Here is a 20,174-nt window from a genome sequence, read left to right on the forward strand (position 1 = left end):
AATAGAGGGACAGCAAAATTCCAACAAAACAAGACTGCATCATGAAAGTTACAGAGAATGCAGAGATGGCAAGGCTGACGGCGGTTATTAGAGACAAGAATACGGACCATTTTCTGAAAGACTGGAAATCCTTTGTGGATGATTTATCTATATATATAAAAAGCTAACCGTGACTTTGTTAGTCATGTCCTAACGCTGAAACACCTGGACCAAATGCTTTGAAATTTTCACAGAACGTGGCTTTCCATTGCGGGTGGGTTTTCGGACATTCACATACCTGACATGTTACACCTGAGCCAGGTAAAATGTCAATTTGTCCAAACCCGCATCGGACCAATGAGGGGGCGCCATGCAGGGGGCTGCCTTGCCCGTGCCGTGCGTGTGGATGCAAGTGGCAGCAGCAATGTCAGAAACGGATCTGCTGCTGGAGCCACAGGGGCGACCCTCTGAGCGACCGACCTACCCTCCCTCCTGCCCCCTCAGGTGACCCACTCATTGCCCACGGCCGCCCTCCACAGCATGCAATGGCAGGCCTCGCAGAGCCTTGCACTCCTCTCGCCGCCCTGGGCCCTGCCGGCATGCTCGCCAACCGAGACCCCTGTCGGAACTCATGGTCAGACCCGTCTGTCACAGCCAAAATTGTTTCCTATTGGCCGAGAGGCGGGACTTGGACGGGGATGGCTATCAATAAGTCCTTGCCTGGGAACGCTCCTCCTTCCTCTCCCTCTGTCTCGCGGCCGCTTCCTTTTTGGTGGGCCCTGGCACTCTAGCCTGTCACATCGACTTCACTCTCTCACCAGACTCTCTAGGTAGCGATGCAAACTGAGCAAGCTCTTCCCTATCACAAACAAGCATACAGCGAGCCCATCCACAGGTAACAGATGGGGTTCTACTACTCGGTGGTGTAACAATGATGTCTGCGCCCTGCGGAACCTCCTCATTCCAGACGGCAATGCCTCTCCGCCCCCATTTCTGGTAGGCTGCTCTTGAGCATCAGGCTTGCTGCAGAGGATACCATTGACAATCTGTTACAGGTTCAGTTTCAGGAATTTGCTCTGCCCACACAGAGATGGACCACTGATGGACCTTGAGGGAAAGGGGTCAAAACTGTTTCCTCCTCCTAGGAAGGATGGTTCCCAAGTATCATGCAGCCAATGCGGCATCGCTCGAAGGAACCTGCAGGTCTCCCTAGCCTCTGGTATCAAGAACATAAGAACATAAGAACTAGCCTGCTGGATCAGACCAGAGTCCATCTAGTCTAGCACTCTGCTACTCGCAGTGGCCCACCAGGTGCCTTTGGGAGCTCACCTGCAGGAGGTGAAAGCAATGGCCTTCTGCTGCTGCTGCTGCTCCTGAGCACCTGGTCTGCTAAGGGATTTGCAATCTGAGATCAAGGAGGATCAAGATTGGTAGCCATAGATCGACTTCTCCTCCATAAATGTGTCCAAGCCCTTTTTAAAGCTATCCAGGTGAGTGGCCATCACCACCTCCTGTGGCAGCATATTCCAAACACCAATCACACGTTGTGTGAAGAAGTGTTTCCTTTTATTAGTCCTAATTCTTCCCCCCAGCATTTTCAATGAATGCCCCCTGGTTCTAGTATTGTGAGAAAGAGAGAGAAATTTCTCTCTGTCCACATTTTCTACCCCATGCATAATTTTATAGACTTCAATCCTATCCCCCCTCAGACGTCTCCTCTCCAAACTAAAGAGCCCCAAACGCTGCAGCCTCTCCTCATAAGGAAGGTGCTCCAATCCTTCAATCATCCTCGTTGCCCTTCTCTGCACTTTTTCTATCTCTTCGATATCCTTTTTGAGATGCGGCGACCAGAACTGAACACAGGACTCCAAGTGCGGTCGCACCACGGCTTTATATAAGGGCATGACAATCCTTGCAGTTTTATTATCAACTCCTTTCCTAATCATGCCCAGCATAGAGTTTGCCTTTTTCACAGCTGCCATGCATTGAGTTGACATTCCCATGGAACTATCAACTAAGATGCCAAAATCCCTTTCCTGGTCTGTGACTGATAGCACTGACCCCTGTAGCGTGTATGTGAAGTAAATCATCCAGAAGTCAAATTCCAGAACTGTAGCACTTATTCCCAAGGAAGGGCTAAGCCCTAGCCTGGTTCCCTCAGCTGTAATAATCTTGGTCAAATATCACGGGAGAGCCTGGTACACATTACATTGATTTTAAACACCTCTAGTACCTCCCATGATGTCTACTACCTACCATGCTGTTCTGCCTCACTTCGCCACAGCAAAGCGTGGCCGAGTCCGCTAGTTGAAAACATATTCAAACGGAGAAACAATGACAGGATTTGAGACTTAAAGGAAAACAGCGTATTGGATTAAGACAACTTTGTAAGAAGGACAAAAAGTGGATAAAATGTAGATATTCATTATAAACATGGAATTAGGATTATGTTTGGATCCTTAGTGAGGTAGCTGGAGGTCACCATGTATATGTGTAGGGCAGTGGTGGCGAACCTTTGGCACTCCAGATGTTACGGACTACAATTCCCATCAGCCCCTGCCAGCATGGCCAAATTGATGGGACTGATGGGAATTGTAGTCCATAACATCTGGAGTGCCAAAGGCTCGCCACCACGGGTGTAGGGTGTGAGCGTGTGTGTGTGTGTTTTCTTCTTTTCATGTAGTGTTGCTACTGTGGTGGGGGGAGGGCTGGATTGGGATTTTTAAAAAGTTCTATGTATGTGTTATTTAGAGTTGTAAAATAAATAAAAATTCTATAACGAGAAAGGCAGAGTATAAATCCAAACTCCTCTCCTTCTGTGTTAAAAAGCAAGTTCTGTTGGTTGAGATTTGGGGCAGCACTGACTTCTCAGTGTAAAAATTCTGCAAGATCCTGATAGCAGATTCCCTATCTGGCCCCATATGTCCCACGTCGGTCTCTGCGCTCGGCAGAGGCCAATTTACTGGAGATCCCCGCCCCCTCTATGATGCGGCTGGCCTCCACTAGGGCCAGGGCTTTTACGGCACTGGCCCCTGCCTGGTGGAATGCTCTTCCTCCAGCTGTCCGGGCCCTGCGGGACCTACACGAGTTCCGCAGGGCCTGTAAGACTGAGTTATTCCGCCGGGCCTTTGGGGAGGCCGGCTGCTGATAGGTGCCCATTAACAACTGAGATCCGCTGTTCCCCTCTCAGAGGAATTAGAGGAGTTCATGGTTGAATGCCATCTGTTTTAAATGATTATGAATTTGGAGCGCTGCATTTTAACTGATATTAATTTTTAGTATTTTATCTTGTTTATCCACTTGTGTGTATTTATGCTGTAAACCGCCCTGAGCCCTCTGGGGGAGGGCGGTATAAAAGTGGAACAAATAAATAAATAAATAAATAAATATATATACTTCTGCTTTTGTCTGGAAAGCTGCCAGCATCTTGAGCTTTCTTAGGAATAGATGATTTCCTTGTTCGTAGCCACTCAATAAAGAAAAGAATCTCTACTCTAGCTGTAAGTAGTGACCCTTCTTTGAACCAAACTGAAATGTGTAATTTCCCCGTCAACGTTCACAGACCTTTGGGCGTAGATAGTGCTCGCCTGAAAAATATCTGAAAGCTGATAATTTTGCTCTCTTACTCAAGAGATATGATGACATTTGTATTGTGGTAACCTTTCAATGGGAGGCAGGGAGAACTAGATAGCAGAGGTCAGTCATTCTGGGGCTCGTGGTGGGCACACAGCCCCCCTTTTTGAGAAACGGGCTGAAAAAGATAGTGTCTGATCCCTGCAAGTCAAGGTGGAGGGAAAGCTGAGAATTTTACGCTCTTACTCAAGAGATATGACAACATTTGTCCTGTGGGAACCTTCCAATGGGACACAGGGAGGACCAGAGTGGAGTTTGTGTTAAGCCATGTTTGTGTTAAGCCATGTGTTAAGCCATGCGGAAACGGCCTAAGTCAGAGTATGTGGAAACACTGACTAGAAAGGGAGTCAGATCCTAATACGGTCTCAGAGAAGTAAAGGAGAGAGAGGATGGATTGATGCGAAGTGGAAATCACCTCAGTAGAAATTGCCGCCTCGGTATGTTTTATTTATTGTAAATTCTTTTGAACCCTTTAAGCTACAGAAGGTATATAAATAAAATTTTATATGGTTAAAGGTCACCTGGAATCGCACACTAGCAATTTCCTCAGGACCACGTAGCCTTTCAAATCACAACGCTTCAGGAGAATTAAACGGGCTTGCAATTAAATTCCTGGTGGCAGTGAAATCAGAGAGAGAAAGGAATAAACATTATTTTGCACCTATTATATCTGTTTGTAAAGAAATAAGAGTGAGCATCCCACATACAAACTTAAATGATGCAACGGTATCAATCAGTGATCTGCCAATCTACGTATAGCCACATCAAATAATTTGGCTTAAGAGATGCCCTTTTAAAAATGCAGTGAAAAGTTCTCTCGCCTACCGGCACCCCTCAATTAGATGTGCATGTAGCAAGGAAAGTTACAGGTACGAATCCCACGATAGGGAAACTGGGAGTTTCTATGAGATCAAAGTTGAAACCCTACTATTAAAGAAAACTTGTTAAACGACAAAAACCTCTTGCGGGATTACAAACTTGAAACCGAAAAGGGGAGGAGGAGGAGGAGGAGGAGGAGGAGGAGGAGGAGAAGAACGTTGTCCTGGATTGGAGCCCTTCGGCACAGTAAATGCCACCAGAAACCTTCTCAGGTGAATGCAGGTGCAGCTGCTTTGTTCAGAAGACGTTACAAAAAACGGAGACAGCCCTAGCATGCAAAGGTATTGCCATACCACTCTGGCATAGTCGGGGTGGGGGGCTTCACAGGTCTCCCTGCCCACGCGCTAGCTTAGAAAGGTGTTGTTGGCCCTGCAGACGGGCCTTCTCTGGCAATCGCTATACTCACCTAAAGACTGATTTTAAGAACATAAGAACTAGCCTGCTGGATCAGACCAGAGTCCATCTAGTCCAGCTCTCTGCTACTCGCAGTGGCCCACCAGGTGCCTTTGGGAGATCACCTGCGGGAGGTGAAAGCAATGGCCTTCTGCTGCTGCTGCTCCCGAGCACCTGGCCTGCTAAGGCATTTGCAATCTGAGATCAAGGAGGATCAAGATTGGTAGCCATAGATCGACTTCTCCTCCATAGATCTGTCCAAGCCCCTTTTAAAGCTATCCAGGTTAGCGGCCATCACCACCTCCTGTGGCAGCATATTCCAAACACCAATCACACGTTGCGTGAAGAAGTGTTTCCTTTGATTAGTCCTAATTCTTCCCCCCAGCATTTTCAACGAATGCCCCCTGGTTCTAGTATTGTGAGTATTTTCTGGTTCGCACGTCACGTCAGCTCGTTTTCAGTTTCACAGAGTTCCCAAAAAGATACAGCATCCCAGCCAAATACAATACCCATTTCAGCAGCAAGACAATTGCTGATGTCCATTCCCTTTCCCTGGTCATCTTAACACAGAAATTATTTCCTGTAACTAACTACTTTTGACCACCTTACAGAACTCCATTGTTTCTCAAAAACATCCACCCAAAACCCTGCCAAAGGCAGACTCGCCAGCCCCTAAAGGTAGTCCTGCCACTCCCAGAGTTGAATCTTTACCATAAAAAGGCCTAACCCCGCCCCCCCCCACACAAGCTTTTGTTCAGCACCTCTGACACCTCTTCATCATTGCTGTTGTTCCCACGTGTCCAGTAGCCCCCCCTGGAACTAAACACTGGCCATTTGACTCTGGACCTTGCCAATTAATGATTGGTTTATTTATTCTTGCACTTTTAAATAATCTACCATATAGTCCAGTGGTGGCGAACCTATGGCACGGGTGCCAGAGGTGGCACTCAGAGCCCTCTCTGTGGGCACGCGCAAACAGAGTTCATCATGGGGGGGAGAATCGCCCCCCCCCCACACACACACACACATCTAGGCTGGCCTGGGCCACTGGGCTCGATTATTAGCATTAAACCTAAGACCTAGTTTTGGGGAAGCAGTGTAGGTAACCCTGTTAAGCGCTGTTAAACCCCACTGATTCTCATGCAAAGAACTAAACTGCGATCCTTTACTTGGGAGTAAGCTTGGTTGCTGGCAATGGGACTTGCTTCTGAGTAAACCCTCCTAGGGTCGTGATTCACCTGTTCAAAGAGTTGCATGGTTGCTTCAAAGCAAAGAGATAACGACTACCACCAAGCTTACTCCTGAGTAACGCATGCCTCGGAGCCAACCGTTTTTTCTAAACTAAAATCTCAGTATTCAGGTTAAATTGCCGTGTTGGCACTCTGCGATAAATAAGTGGGTATTGGGTTACAATTTGGGCACTCGGTCTCAAAAAGGTTAGCCATCACTGATATAGTCAAAGAGAAAATTAGTAGAATGTGCTTTTCTCTTTGGGAGCAACAAAGCATCATTTATGTTGTTCACCGCCCAGAGCCCTTCGGGGGTTGGGCAGTTTATAAGTTGAAAAAATAAATTAAATAAATAAATAAAATCATTTGTGAACAGGTTTCTGATTTTGTAAGTTATCATCTTAGATAGTCAAATGAAGATAAAGAGCTTGAAACGCTGGAATTTGATTTGCGAGCAAATCCATCAAACCCCGCGGCCCTTAATTTTGCACAAACCAGCAAAGCCGTTGGGGTCGATGAGAAAATTCTCCGCAAGGATTCCTGTGTCTAGGGCAGAGAAACAAAAACCCAAAGAACTGTTCTTCCAGACACCCAAAATTCCGCACAGATGCTACGGAAGAAAGGAGTCAGGTATCCATAATTTCAACCAGGCCAACTAATAATTTAAGGGGTAGAAATTATTTTATTCCCTTCTCCACCCCGTCCACCATTACCTGCGCTCAAGCTTGCTAATATAATAGCATACCATTTACAGAGCCCTCGTCCATAAAATACAAAACACGTCATTTTCTGAATCATCATAAGCAAAACACAGTCGGCAATTCTGTTTCCCACCACCCACCAGGAAGATGAAAGAGAAGATCAAACAAAATGCCCTACAAAAAATAGATGGGGGAGTTGCTTAACAAGACCCAGTGAACACTGCCGAGTTGAACAATAGTCAGTCTTTATAGCATCAGTAAAAAATGGAGGAAAACCATACCTCTGTCTGCCTGTTTGTTTATGGGCACTTCTCAAAATGCTCGCCTGTCTCATCTTCAAAGCCCGAAATGGCTTGGGGGTCCGGGTGCTTGAAGGATCCCCCCTCCCCTATTGCTCAGGCTGCCAATCAAGGTTGGCCTCGCCCGCCCTGCTCTCTGTGCCCCCTCTTTCAAAGGTGAGGTGGGCGGGGGGCGACCAGAGAGGGCTTTTATTTTGTTTGGTGTGTAGGCCTAATAGGCTCAGGAAAAAAAATTACCGTATATACTCGTGTATAAGTCGAGCCACATATAAGTCGAGGCACCTAATTTTACCACAAAAAACTGGAAAAACTTACTGACTCACGTATAAGTCGAGGGTGGGAAATGCAGCAGCTACTAGTAAATTTCAAAAATAAAAATAGATACCAATAAAATTACATTAATTGAGGCATCAGTAGGTTAAAAGTTTTTGAATATTTCAAAGAAAAACAAGTAGAAGCTAGCTCTGTAGAAAGTGAAAAGAGGGTCAACAAAAACAGTATACAGTCCTCAACAATAACATTAAGAGTACAAAAACCTTAGCTCAATCAGCAACCAAGCTAAAACATAAAAGTTAAAATCCTTCAAAACTGGATTTTTGGTCAGGGGAGGAATGTTTATGTTAGCAGTACCAACATTTCAGAGTATCTTTAGGAGACCCTCCTGATGATACCACCCAGGTTTGGTGAAGTTTGGTTCAGGGGGTCCAAAGTTATGGACCCTCAAAAGGGTAGCCCAATCTACTATTAGCTTCCATTGGAAACAATGGGGGAGAGCACCCACTGTGGGGATCCATAACTTTGGACCCCCTAAACCAAACATCACCAAACCTGACTGGTATCAGAAAGAGATTATCCTGATGATACCACCTAGGTTTGGTGAAGTTTGGTTCAAGGGGTCCAAAGTTATGGAGCCTCAAAATATAGCCCCGTCTACTATTAGCTCCCATTGAAAACAATGGGGGATGGGGGCACACCCTTTGGGGGTCCATACTTTGGACCCCCTGAACCAAACTTTACCAAACTTGGATGGTGTCATCAGGAGAGTCTCTTGAAAAATCCCTGAAATTTTGGTGCTGCTAGTCTAAAAACTGCGCCCCCTGGTGACCGACAAAATAAAAACCCTAAAATATTTTTTTTCAATACACCTCACTCGTGTATAAGTGGAGGGGGGCTTTTTCAGCACCAAAAATGTGCTGAAAAATTCGACTTATATGCGAGTATATACGGTACAATACTAACAAGCTCAATAAATAAACATTCCAAATTTAATATCTTGGTGTTATGAGCAGAATGAAAGGGACAAAAGATGCTAATAGCCTCCCGCTCCTCATGCCAATAAATCGTATCAAGGGAGAAGGAAAGGGGAGAAAGGAAAAGGGGAAAAGTGAGGCCAGCTAGACGGATACATAAGAACATAAGAACAAGCCAGCTGGATCAGACCAGAGTCCATCTAGTCCAGCTCTCTGCTACTCGCAGTGGCCCACCAGGTGCCTTTGGGAGCTCACATGCAGGAGGTGAAAGCAAAGACCTTCTGCGGCTATTGCTCCCGAGCACCTGGACTGTTAAGGCATTTGCAAGCTCGGATCAAAGAGGATCAAGATTGGTAGCCGTAAATCGACTTCTCCTCCATCAATCTGTCCAAGCCCTTTTTAAAGCTATCCAGGTGAGTGGCCATCACCACCTCCTGTGGCAGCATATTCCAAACACCAATCACACGTTGCGTGAAGAAGTGTTTCCTTTTATTAGTCCTAATTCTCCCCCCACCCCCAGCATTTTCAATGTATGCCCCCCTGGTTCTAGTATTGTGAGAAAGAGAGAAACATTTCTCTCTGTCAACATTTTCTAGCCCATGCATAATTTTATAGACTTCGATCATATCCCCCCTCAGACGTCTCCTCTCCAAACTAAAGAGTCCCAAACGCTGCAGCCTCTCCTCATAAGGAAGGTGCTCCAGGATGGACACCCCAGGATAAAATAGACCCAGGTTTAAAAAAATGGTGGTGCACAGGTATAATTTTGCTGTGCAGAATTACTAGAGATGCTCAGATGGCTTCTTAAAAGTTTTGGAAAATTCGGGAAGAGGAGGCCAGCAACAGCTAGTAGTCATGATAAAATTCGCCACAGAGGGAGGCAGCACAGCTCCAAATAGCAGAGGCTGAGGACAAAACCACCGAACAAAACAGGGACGGGGCCCATCTGGCCCAGTGATTCTGATTGTCTGAAGCATTAAAAAGAAAAATTATGCGGTTGCCATTGCCCAAGTTGTGTGTAAAGACGAACACTCTTCAAAACAAAGAAGCAGGAAGGTCTTAAGCAGCTGCTGAACAAATTGGATTACGAGCCACCTGGGTCGGCTGCACCGATCAAGTTGCTAAACCCCTCAAAAACAAGTTGTAGGGAAACGGTAAAGAAAGAAAACTGCACAACTCCATTTGAACTTTTGAGGCCCAAGACCCTACTACAAGGACAAAATCCCTGGAGGAAGGAGGGTCCTCAAAGCCCACACTGAGCCCTTCAAAAAAAGAGTCCCTGCCTTGTCCATGACCTCCCCCGAGAAGAAAGTTGGCACACACACCCTCTCTCCCCCTGGCTTACCTTTGAGTTCAGCATTCAGGTTGACAATGAGGGGGGTGTTTTTCCAGTCAAAGGAGGTGAGCAGGTGAAGGAAGCGAAGGAAGCCCACCTGAGGAGAGCTATGGGAAGAAAAAGAGGGCATGAAATAGAGATGGAGACCCACCAGGAGAGAGATGTTAGATTTGGAGATCATTCAGCGTTCTTCCAATGGTCGAGTCCGGGATTTGAATCCAGTCCTCCCAGGTCCTAGCCCAGTGGTGGCGAACCTATGGCATGGGTGCCAGAGGTGGCACTCAGAGCCCTCTCTGTGGGCATGCGCAAACAGAGTCCCCCCACCCCCACACACATATCTAGGCTGGCCTGGGCCGTTGGGCTCAATTATTAGCATTAAACCTAAGACCTAGTTTTGGGGAAGCAGTGTAGGTAACCCTGTTAAGTGCTGTTAAATCTCACTGATGTTCATGCGAAGAACTAAAGCGCGATCCTTTACCTGGGAGTAAGCTCGGTTGCTGGCAATGGGGCTTGCTTCTAAGTAAACGCACGCCTCGGACCCAACCATTTTTTCTAAACTAAAACCTCAGTATTCAGGTTAAATTGCCATGTTGGCACTTTGCAGTAAATAAGAGGGTTTTGGGTTTGCAGATTCCCCAGGAGGCACTTTCGGTCTCGAAAAGGGGTTTGCCACACCTCCTGTCCTAGAAACCCAAACCTTCTCCAAACCACTTACAAGCACACCCATGTAACCAATTTGCTTGTGAGAGATTGGGATCGTTCAACCCGGACTTGATTCTGAATGGCCTGGGCTCAAATACCCGATACAAAATGAAAATCACAAGGTGGCCCTGAGCTAGTCGCAAGCACAACTAACCAGATCTCAAATGGGCAGTTAGGAGCCCTTCTGGCCTGGAGCCCCACCTGATGCAACCCACATTCCAAGAATGATTGACAGGTGCTGAGAAGAGTGTTGGTGGGTGTCGTGGAACCCGGGGCACCGTGTGGAGGACCTCTGATTCTACTGAATCAGACCACTGGTTCATCACAGCCAGTACTTTCTACTCAGACTGGCAACGACTCTCCAAGGCAGGGGTCTTCAAACTACGGCCCTCCAGATGTTAATGGACTACAATTCCCATCAGCCCCTGCCAGCATGGCCAAGTGGTAGGGCTCGTGAACATCTGGAGGGCCATCGTTTGAAGACCCCTGCTCTAGTCTATGAACATCTGGAAGGCCATAGTTTGAAGACCCCTGCTCCAGTCTATGAACATCTGGAGGGCCATAGTTTGAAGACCCCTGCTCTAGTCTATGAACATCTGGAGGGCCATCGTTTGAAGACCCCTGCTCTAGTCTATGAGCATCTGGGGGGGGCATCGTTTGAAGACCCCTGCTCTAGTCTATGAACATCTGGAGGGCCATAGTTTGAAGACCCCTGCTCCAGTCTATGAACATCTGGGGGGCATAGTTTGAAGACCCCTGCTCCAGTCTATGAACATCTGGAGGGCCATCGTTTGAAGACCCCTGCTCCAGTCTATGAACATCTGGAGGGTCATCGTTTGAAGACCCCTACTCCAGTCTATGAACATCTGGAGGGCCATAGTTTGAAGACCCCTGCTCCAGTCTGAACATCTGGAGGGCCATAGTTTGAAGACCCCTGCTCCAAGGTCTCAGGCCGAGGTCTTTCAGATTGCTTGCAACCTGATCCTTACTAGAGTGGTCGGGGATTGAACCTGGGTCCTTCAGCATGCCAACCAGCTCCACCACTGAGCCACAGCCCCTCCAGGCCAGATGCCCCGAGGATGCCCACAAGCAGGGCAGCACTCTCTCCCTCTCTGGCCCCACATGGCACTCAAGATGCATTCTTGCTTCCAAACCCGACTCGACTGGCATGACTGGGTTTTAATTTAACCAAGGAGGATGTGAAGCGGGCAACCACAAGGGCACTGACCTGGGTGCAGCGTAAGGTGCAGGGCAGAGGAAGAGGGAGGCCACCAGCAAGTCCATGCACTCCTCCGAAAGGCTGTCGCTCAGCAGCTGAGCGCTGACCCAGCGCTTGGCAAGGCGACAGGTGGACCCAAAAGCCGGCTGCTGCTGCTGCAGGCTGCAAACGGGAAACAAGGATTGCTCGTTATGGTACCCACCGAGACCGGCATCCCAGTTGACCTCAAGGGCTTGGGGGATAGCAGAGAAAGAAGAGGGAAGAGGTGAACAACTGCAGAGCACAAAACAGGAGCCCCGTTGCACCTTCAAAATTTTATCCCACTGTAAGTTAAGAACATAAGAACATAAGAACAAGCCAGCTGGATCAGACCAGAGTCCATCTAGTCCATCTCTCTGCTACTCGCAGTGGCCCACCAGGTGCCTTTGGGAGCTCACAGGCAGGAGGTGAAAGCAATGGCCTTCTACTGCTGCTGCTCCCGAGCACCTGGTTTGCTAAGGCATTTGCAATCTCAGATCAAGGAGGATCAAGATTGGGAGCCACAGATCGACTTCTCCTCCATAAATCTGTCCAAGCCCTTTTTAAAGCTATCCAGGTTAGTGGCCATCACCACCTCCTGTGGCAGCATATTCCAAACACCAATCACACGTCGTGTGAAGAAGGGTTTCCTTTTATTAGTCCTAATTCTTCCCCCCAGCATTTTCAATGGATGCCCCCTGGTTCTAGTATAAGTTCAATTAGCTGACTTATGGAAACCCCAGAGGTTTTTCAAGGCAAGAAGAAGAGGAGGAGTTTGGATTTATACCCCTCTTTTCTCTCTGGGAGGGAGACCAAAAGCAGCTTACAAACTCCTTTCCCTTCCTCTCCGCACAACCTTGTGAGGTAGGTGGGGCTGAGAGAGTTCTGGGAGAACTGGGAATAGCCCAAGGTCACCCAGCAGGCTTCATGTGCAAGAGCTGGGAAGCAAATCCAGGATGCCAACAACCCAACTGTGTGGCGGTCATAATTTGAACACAGAGCAAGTCTTGTGCTGGACGGCACACACGGATTCTGCGTCTGCACCATCACTTTGCCTGGGCCGATGGAAAGAACTGCAGAGAGAACCGTCTTACCACCCCAAGCCAACCTAAGTCCAAGTAACTATGGCCCACTATACACAGTGCTTTATCCCGCAGTGAAGGTAGGTTCTCTTCGCAGCAGAGTTTCTGTTGCAGACGCCTTTCCCCCCGTCTCACATTCACAGCACAGCAGATCCGATAATCTCCACTGTTTGTGAGAGAAGATCTTGCGTTATCTTCCCTTCGGGTTTTTTGGCTCCAACCCCGCCTTTCCGTCCTATTTCTGCCTTTGCAGATGATCAAAGGGTTTTTTTAAAAAAACAAAAACATTAAGCACATGGACTGTATTAGATCTATCGAAGTTATAATTGATATAACTAGTGGTGGGATCCAAAAATTTTAGTCACAGGTTCTCATGGTGGTGGGATTCAAACTGTGGCGTAGCTGCCTTCCAATGGAGACTGGGCGGAGCATGTGAGGCGTGGCCAAGAGCATTCCGAGTGGCATGGGGGCATTCCTGGGGCGGGGAGTTGTGGCAAGGGCGCGCCCGCTGCTCAGATCCTTGGGCAACAAGCAGATACTGCCGCAGTATGCATGGGCTGCCATGCGCGCCAGTACACCCCTCCTGCTAAGACTGTAGCTTCAGAGTTCTGCGGCGCTACTGCTGGCACAGGAGGAGCGTAGCTTGAGAGGCAAAAATCACGTGGCAAAACCACCCATTAGTAACCCCCTCTCGGCACACACAAATAATTAGTAACCTACTCTTGGGAACCTGTGAGAACCTGCTGGATCCCACCCCTGGATATAACACGGGAAACTGTTATTTTGACAGATCTAATATTAGCATTTTTTAAAAGCCCTCCCGATCACCTGCAAAGGCGAAGGTAGAGCAAAGAGGCAGGGGCGGGGGGGTGTTGCCAAAGAGTAGTTTGGAAACCAGCGAGGAAATAAGTGGTGAGCAGGCTAAATAGCCACTCGGCTTGCTTTGCAGCGGGGGGGGGGGGGGGGCAGATAAGCACAGAAAGTCCAGGGAAACCCCACTGCGAAGAACATGCGCGGAACATGCAAAATGGGTCCACGACACCAGCTCTGGATGCCCATTGGATGGTCTGCCGGTCTACCCTTTGGCCCCTCTGCTTCACCCTCAGTTGCCAAGGGGGGATTTGCCGCTGTGGAAAGCGAGCCTTTCCCCCAAGTTATGCCCACGGAATCGTGGCCCTCCTCGCGCCCAGCACAGCTGCTCCTCCTCCCTCACCCGTGGAGAGAGCTGGTCAGGAACGGCAAGTGAAGGGTCTCCAGTTCTAGCCGCAGGGACTCCTCCGTGTCCTGGTATTTCAGCATGCCCTCCGGGGTAACCACTTCCTTCAAGATTTGCGGTTCTCGGTGGTAAGCCACTTGAAGGCGGAAAACGTAGCCGTCCTGGGGGAGACAAGGTGCACGCGCTTGCATCAACGGTCATGGCAAGACCTTCTGTTCCTTCTTAATAAACCCTGTTCAAAGGAGAGCCATAATGCTCGCCAGGTTTAATGTTATGCCTTCTGCCTTGTTACATGGCAGATTTAATAAGCGAGAAAAGGCTAAAAGATTGTGCCCATGTAATGATGGCTCAGTTGAATCTCTGGCCCACCAATTACTACACTGTCTCAGATTCAAGGAAATCAGATCCAAGTATGTGAATCTCACTCCTTTACATTTACCCCATCTCCCCGATTTAATTAGATTACACTACTTGTTGGACAACCCTGATCCTTCTCTCTGTAGGATAGTGGCAGACTTTCTCTTGCAAATTACTAAACGCCAGTAGATTTCCTTCGACCTAACATTTATTCCCTGTATTGTATGCTTTTAATCCGTTTTTTATTATTGTTGTACTGTTGTCTATGCCAATAAAGGCTTGCTATGCTATGCTGTTCCTTCTTTGGTGCCCCCGCCCTCCCGCCCTCCCTCCCGGCTCCCCTCTGCAACACCAGCCCCTTCTGGCTTCCCTGCTGGAGAGATTGGCGGTTCTAATACACATCTGCCAATGGAAGTCCAGACCCAGGATGTGCACAAAAGGCACAATCCTTGTGGGTAGCTGTCTTGTAAGAAAATGTGTCTGTGAATTCAGTTGAGGTCGTGTGATACATCAACACTGCCCTTTTCCCTGTCTTTCTTCCTTTTAAAACAACTTAATCTATTTTCCTTCCTTTCTTTTCTTCCTTTCTTTTCATAGAATCATAGAGTTGGAAAAGACCACCAGGGCCATCCAGTCCAACCCCCCTGCAGTGCAGGAACACACAATCAAACATATGTTCATCCAGCCTCTGTTTAAAAACCTCCAAAGAAGGAGACTCCACCACACTCCTAACGTTTCTCCTGCATCTGTAGCTGGCATGTTCAGAGGTGTATCACAAAGAGAAGTGGACACAGTGTGTAATAGACTTCTCTTTGTGATACACCTCTGAAGATGCCAGCCACAGATGCAAGCGAAACGTTAGGAACAAGATCTACCAGACCCCGACCACACAACCCAGGAAACCCACAACCAACTATCTAATGCTTCCCTTCCAACACATTTGCTGACACACCATTTCTGCCACACTGACAATAAAAATGAAAGGAAAGGAACCCCAATTCTGCTAAAGCTCATTTATGAACTTACAATGAATACGCAGTGTTTTTTTTAAAAAAAGGAAAAGTGTGATGGGTGAGGAAAGGGAACTGAAAGCACGAGTCACAGCGTGTTGCTTTGATGAGTCGTCCCCCACGTCAGTGCTCCGTGACCCCCACAGACAGAGGGCAAAAGGAATCACACAGTTTTGCAAAGCCAAGAGCCCCAAGAAGACTCAAACCAAGCTGTGGATACGGGGGGCTGGGATAGGACAGAAAACCGTGGTTCAACAACCATGTGGCGCTTCCCCTCCCCGCCCAGGGATCTCGGGCTGTGGTTCCCTCCCTCCCTCCCTTTCCTGGGATCTTGCCTCCCCAGAGGTGCCTTTTTCCAATTGGCCCAAGGGGCCAAGAAATAGTTTAGCCCACAGGGCGCCTGTTGTTGTAGGCAGCCCGTCCCTGGCTTCACAGCCTTCCCTTGCAAACCCCATGAGTGCCGGTAAATGGACCTGCTGCAGTTGCCTCACTGCCAGCTGGACCCACGCTCCAAAGGGCCGGCACGCCCTGCCCAGTTACCTCACTGAGCTAGAGTCAGTTCCCCGGGTTGAGCTGTCTTTGGCCTGCCCACCCGGCCCGACCCGGCCACTCCCTCGACTTCCCCACTGCCACCGACAAGTCTCTTCCCTGCACCCCGCTGCAGCAGCAGCTCCCGTGCGCCGTTGCTTCCAGCCTTAAATGCCCTTCCGGCTCTCAAATCCCTCCCTCTATCAGCTGAGGCCACTCCGAGCCGAGCTGATCGGGCTCAGCTGCGCTCCGCGTGCAGCAGAGGCTACGGCACTGCGCGATCTCCCCACGCACTGCCGAGCCTTCGTTCTGCTTCCCCCGCGCCGCTTCGCCTCGCCGCCCGCTTCTCCCGTGGTCGCGTCGACATTTCAACCGGCCGACAGGGTGCCCGCCCGACCACGCAAGTCTGGTGGCGGGGGTGGCAGGAGCCCTGCCCGCACCCATCACCAGTTAGAAGTATGTTGATGGGCATCGTGGTGGGGACCCCTGCCCTAACCACTACACCACGCTGACTCTCGAGCGACATTCGTGAACGGCAAACCGTTCCCAAGCCACACACCCCAGGCACCGTTACCTTATAGACATCCGTGTAAGTGGGGCCAGGCCGGCAAAGCAGCTGGTGTTGCTGATGCAAAAGCTCTGCTAACTGTAGCTGGAAGGCCGCCTTGATCCGTCGGATGGCTTCTTTGTCCTGTGGCCACTGACCACTCCCCTCCATGTGACATATGACTGTGGAAGGGGGGGGGGCAGAACAAGTTAGCAGGAAGGAGCCAGGGCCTAGGACCACCCCCCTCCCACCCCCTCCTCAGTTTCCCCTGGGAACCACAAGAGCTGATCTGGATCGAAGAGATTAAGAGGCGTTCAGAGCCCTAATGTAAGATTGCAAAAGAGTTACAAAAATAAAGACTGTGCAAACCCTGTTCACGGTTTGCACAAAATCGCAGAAAAAGAATCTTGACACAGAGAGAGAGCAAGAATTGGTACATCTTTTGGGGGGCAAGTCTGAAGCACAGCTCCTGTTTTAAGCTGGGTATCCCAACATTCAGAAATAGCCGGTCTAAGCGATGCAGAAATATTTGACCAAGGATGATTCGGACAGATACGGGCAGAGGTGGGATCCAGCAGGTTCTCACAGGTTCCCGAGAGTAGGTTACTAATTATTTGTGTGTGCCGAGAGGTGGTTGCTCATTGGTGATTTTGCCACGTGATTTTTTTGCTGCTTGAAGTAGCGCCTTAGTGACGCCCCTCCTCTCAGCAGCAGCGCGCAGAACTGGAAGCAGTCTAGCAGGAGGTGCACCGGCGTGCGTGGCAGCCCGCGCCTGCGTGCATTCGTTTCCCGGCCAAGGACCGGCGCAGCGGCTGCGTCCTTGCCCCAACCCCGCCCAGGAATACCCCTCCCCCGGAATGCCCGGCCACGCCCCCATCATGCCCCGCTACGCCACAGTTTGAATCCCACCACCATGGGAACCTGTTACTAAAATGTTTGGATCCCACCACTGGATACGGGTCGGAGAGCTGCTCCAACCAACAGCCAAACAGTGCTAAATTTGGGAAGCGGGCTTCGAGCCGGCACCGCTCACCTGGCCCCTATGCTCAGGCCCAGCCCCACAGTGCAACCTGGTTGAATCAGCTTTCTCTCTCAGCCTCGTATCTGGGTCCTCCAGCATGTAAATTGGGGCTCCGGGCGGTGTACAACATAAAATCTCAATACAAGTATAAAATAACAAGAGGCGTCCGACAAACCCTAATTTTAAATCCTCCCCAGGAGGGAGGGAGCGGCGAGTCCCATTTGGTGGAAAAAGCCAAGATATTAAGAGCTAAAAAGGGGGGGCCACCTTCAGCGGCTGGTCCCTCCAAAGGCCCGGCGGAACAACTCCGTCTTACAGGCCCTGCGGAACTCGCCAAGGTCCCGCAGGGCCCGGACAGCTGGAGGAAGAGCGTTCCACCAGGCCGGGGCCAGAGCCGTAAAGGCCCTGGCCCACGTGGAGGCCAGCCGCATCATTAAGGGGCCAGGGACCACCAATAGATTGACCTCAACCGAGCGGAGAGGCCGTGTAGGGACATATGGGAAGATGCGGTCTCGAAGGTACGAGGGTCCCAGGCCACGTAAGGCCTTAAAGGTCAACACCAACCCCTTGAAGATGATTCGGAACTCTACCGGGAGCCATTACTTCCCAGCATGTAAAATGGGGACCATCCTTACTTGTTTTGAGGGTGTAAAAAAACAAGACACACTGCAACGCACTTGGCAAACAAAGCATGTGGACAATTTCAACAGAAAGGAAGAAACCATGAACATGAACAAAATTTGGCTACCAGTACTGAAAAACACTAGGGACAAGATAATTGTGAGTGAACACCACCCGGACACAGGATGTCTCTCTGCAGGAGGCAATTAAATAGATTAAAAAGGCAGGAAACTGCTATGCAGATGCCTTCATTAATTGATTACGCAACTTCAGTGTTACATGCATATGCTAAAATGGGTGGATTCCGCTCAACACACGCAAATCACACCTGCTAATTTCACCCTTTACGCTTGTTAACCAGTGCAAATGGTTCTTTCTCCCACCCTGGACATTCAACAGGTATATACACTCCACTTGCTTTACAACCACCGGATCCTCTGAAGAGGCCAGTCACAGATGCAGGTGAAACGTCAGGAGAAAATGCTACTGGAACACGGCCATACAGCCCGGAAAACTCACAACGCCCTAAAGCAGGTCTGTCAAATAAACTAGCAACAGGAGGCCAAAGATGTGCTTCTCTTCCCCCACAACCCAATTCATGCTGTTCCACCGGGCCTTTGGAGAGACCAGCCGCTGAGTGTGCCCCCCCCCCCCACTGTTCCATATGGGTCTTGTTCCATGTGAGCCCTAATATCATCGGGTTTTATCATCTCCCCTCTCTCCTCTTTTTCTGGGAGAGATTTAGCTTATGGTAAGCGCTGATTTTTGTGGGATGCCTAGGTTAGGAAGTATTCGCTATTTTTAATTGATATTTATGATAATTATGTTTTAATGATTTTATGTACACTGTTCGTGTTGTTCTGGGGCGGTATATCAAGTCGAATGAATGAACGAACTAACAAACAAACAAACAAACAAACAAACAAACAAACAAACGCTACCAGCTCTGAGACAATACTGTCCCCAAAACCCAAACATGCCTCGCATTGGAGATATATAAGCAGGGCAGGGCTTCGCAGCCAACGGCACCAGAGACTCTCGATCCTTGTTCCAGGCATAGTAGGCGTAATCTGGTTTCATGGGGACTGGAGGGAAGACCTAGAGAAATAGCAGAGTGGCGTTTAAATGGAGGAAGAAGGAACAGGAGGACAACAGGGAAACCCTCTTGCATTCCAAGATGGTGTCAGACCCGGAACAGACGGCAGGCTCTTCATGATATCTTGAGGCAAGATGTTTATTTGTTTATTTAACCGGTTTATACCCCACTTCTCTCAATGGAAACTCAAAGCAGTTCACAGCACTCTCTTCTCCCCCACTTTATCCTAACAACAACCTTGTAAGGTAGGTCAGGCTGAGAGACTGTGACTGTTCCAAGGTCACCCAATGACCTTTCATGGCATGAGTGGGGATTCGTATCTGGGTCCTCCAGATACTGGTCTGACACTCTTAACCACTATGGCACATTGGCAAGGCCATCTTTCTCAAATACTATACACCATAGATGTCAAACTCGCAGCCCTCCAGATGTTATGGACTACAATTCCCATCATTCCCTGCCAGCATGATATTGAGGAGATAGAAAAAGTGCAGAGAAGGGCAACAAGGATGATTGAGGGACTGGAGCACCTTCCCTATGAGGAGAGGCTGCAGCGTTTGGGACTCTTTAGTTTGGAGAGGAGACGTCTGAGGGGGGATATGATTGAAGTCTATAAAATTATGCATGGGGTAGAAAATGTTGACAGAGAGAAATTTTTCTCTCTTTCTCACAATACTAGAACCAGGGGGCATTCATTGAAAATGCTGGGGGGAAGAATTAGAACTAATAAAAGGAAACACTTCTTCACGCAACGTGTGATCGGTGTTTGGAATATGCTGCCCCAGGAGGTGGTGATGGCCACTAACCTGGATAGCTTTAAAAGGGCCTTGGACAGATTTATGGAGGAGAAGTCGATCTATGGCTACCAATCTTGATCCTCCTTGATCTGAGATTGCAAATGCCTTAACAGACCAGGTGCTCGGGAGCAACAGCCACAGAAGGCCATTGCGTTCACATCCTCCATGTGAGCTCCCAAAGGCACCTGGTGGGCCGCTGCGAGTAGCAGAGAGCTGGACTAGATGGACTCTGGTCTGATCCAGCTGGCTTGTTCTTATGTT

At 49.0% G+C, this 20,174-nt stretch overlaps 1 protein-coding gene across 1 annotated transcript in view; it reads right to left on the minus strand.

Moving 5' to 3' along the window:
- The window catches only part of NOL6 (nucleolar protein 6), a 93,922-nt gene that overhangs the window by 59,804 nt on the left and 13,944 nt on the right, over window positions 1-20,174 (minus strand). The window contains exons 6-10 of the mRNA XM_048504709.1: window positions 19,001-19,118; window positions 16,406-16,560; window positions 13,934-14,097; window positions 11,630-11,782; window positions 9,709-9,806 (exon numbers count right to left, since the gene is read on the minus strand). Coding sequence (XP_048360666.1) covers window positions 9,709-9,806; window positions 11,630-11,782; window positions 13,934-14,097; window positions 16,406-16,560; window positions 19,001-19,118 — 688 coding nt within the window. The remainder of the gene's footprint in view (window positions 1-9,708; window positions 9,807-11,629; window positions 11,783-13,933; window positions 14,098-16,405; window positions 16,561-19,000; window positions 19,119-20,174) is intronic.

Source organism: Sphaerodactylus townsendi, linkage group LG07, assembly GCF_021028975.2.
Source record: "Sphaerodactylus townsendi isolate TG3544 linkage group LG07, MPM_Stown_v2.3, whole genome shotgun sequence".
In the NCBI taxonomy this organism is placed as follows: Eukaryota; Metazoa; Chordata; class Lepidosauria; order Squamata; family Sphaerodactylidae; genus Sphaerodactylus; species Sphaerodactylus townsendi.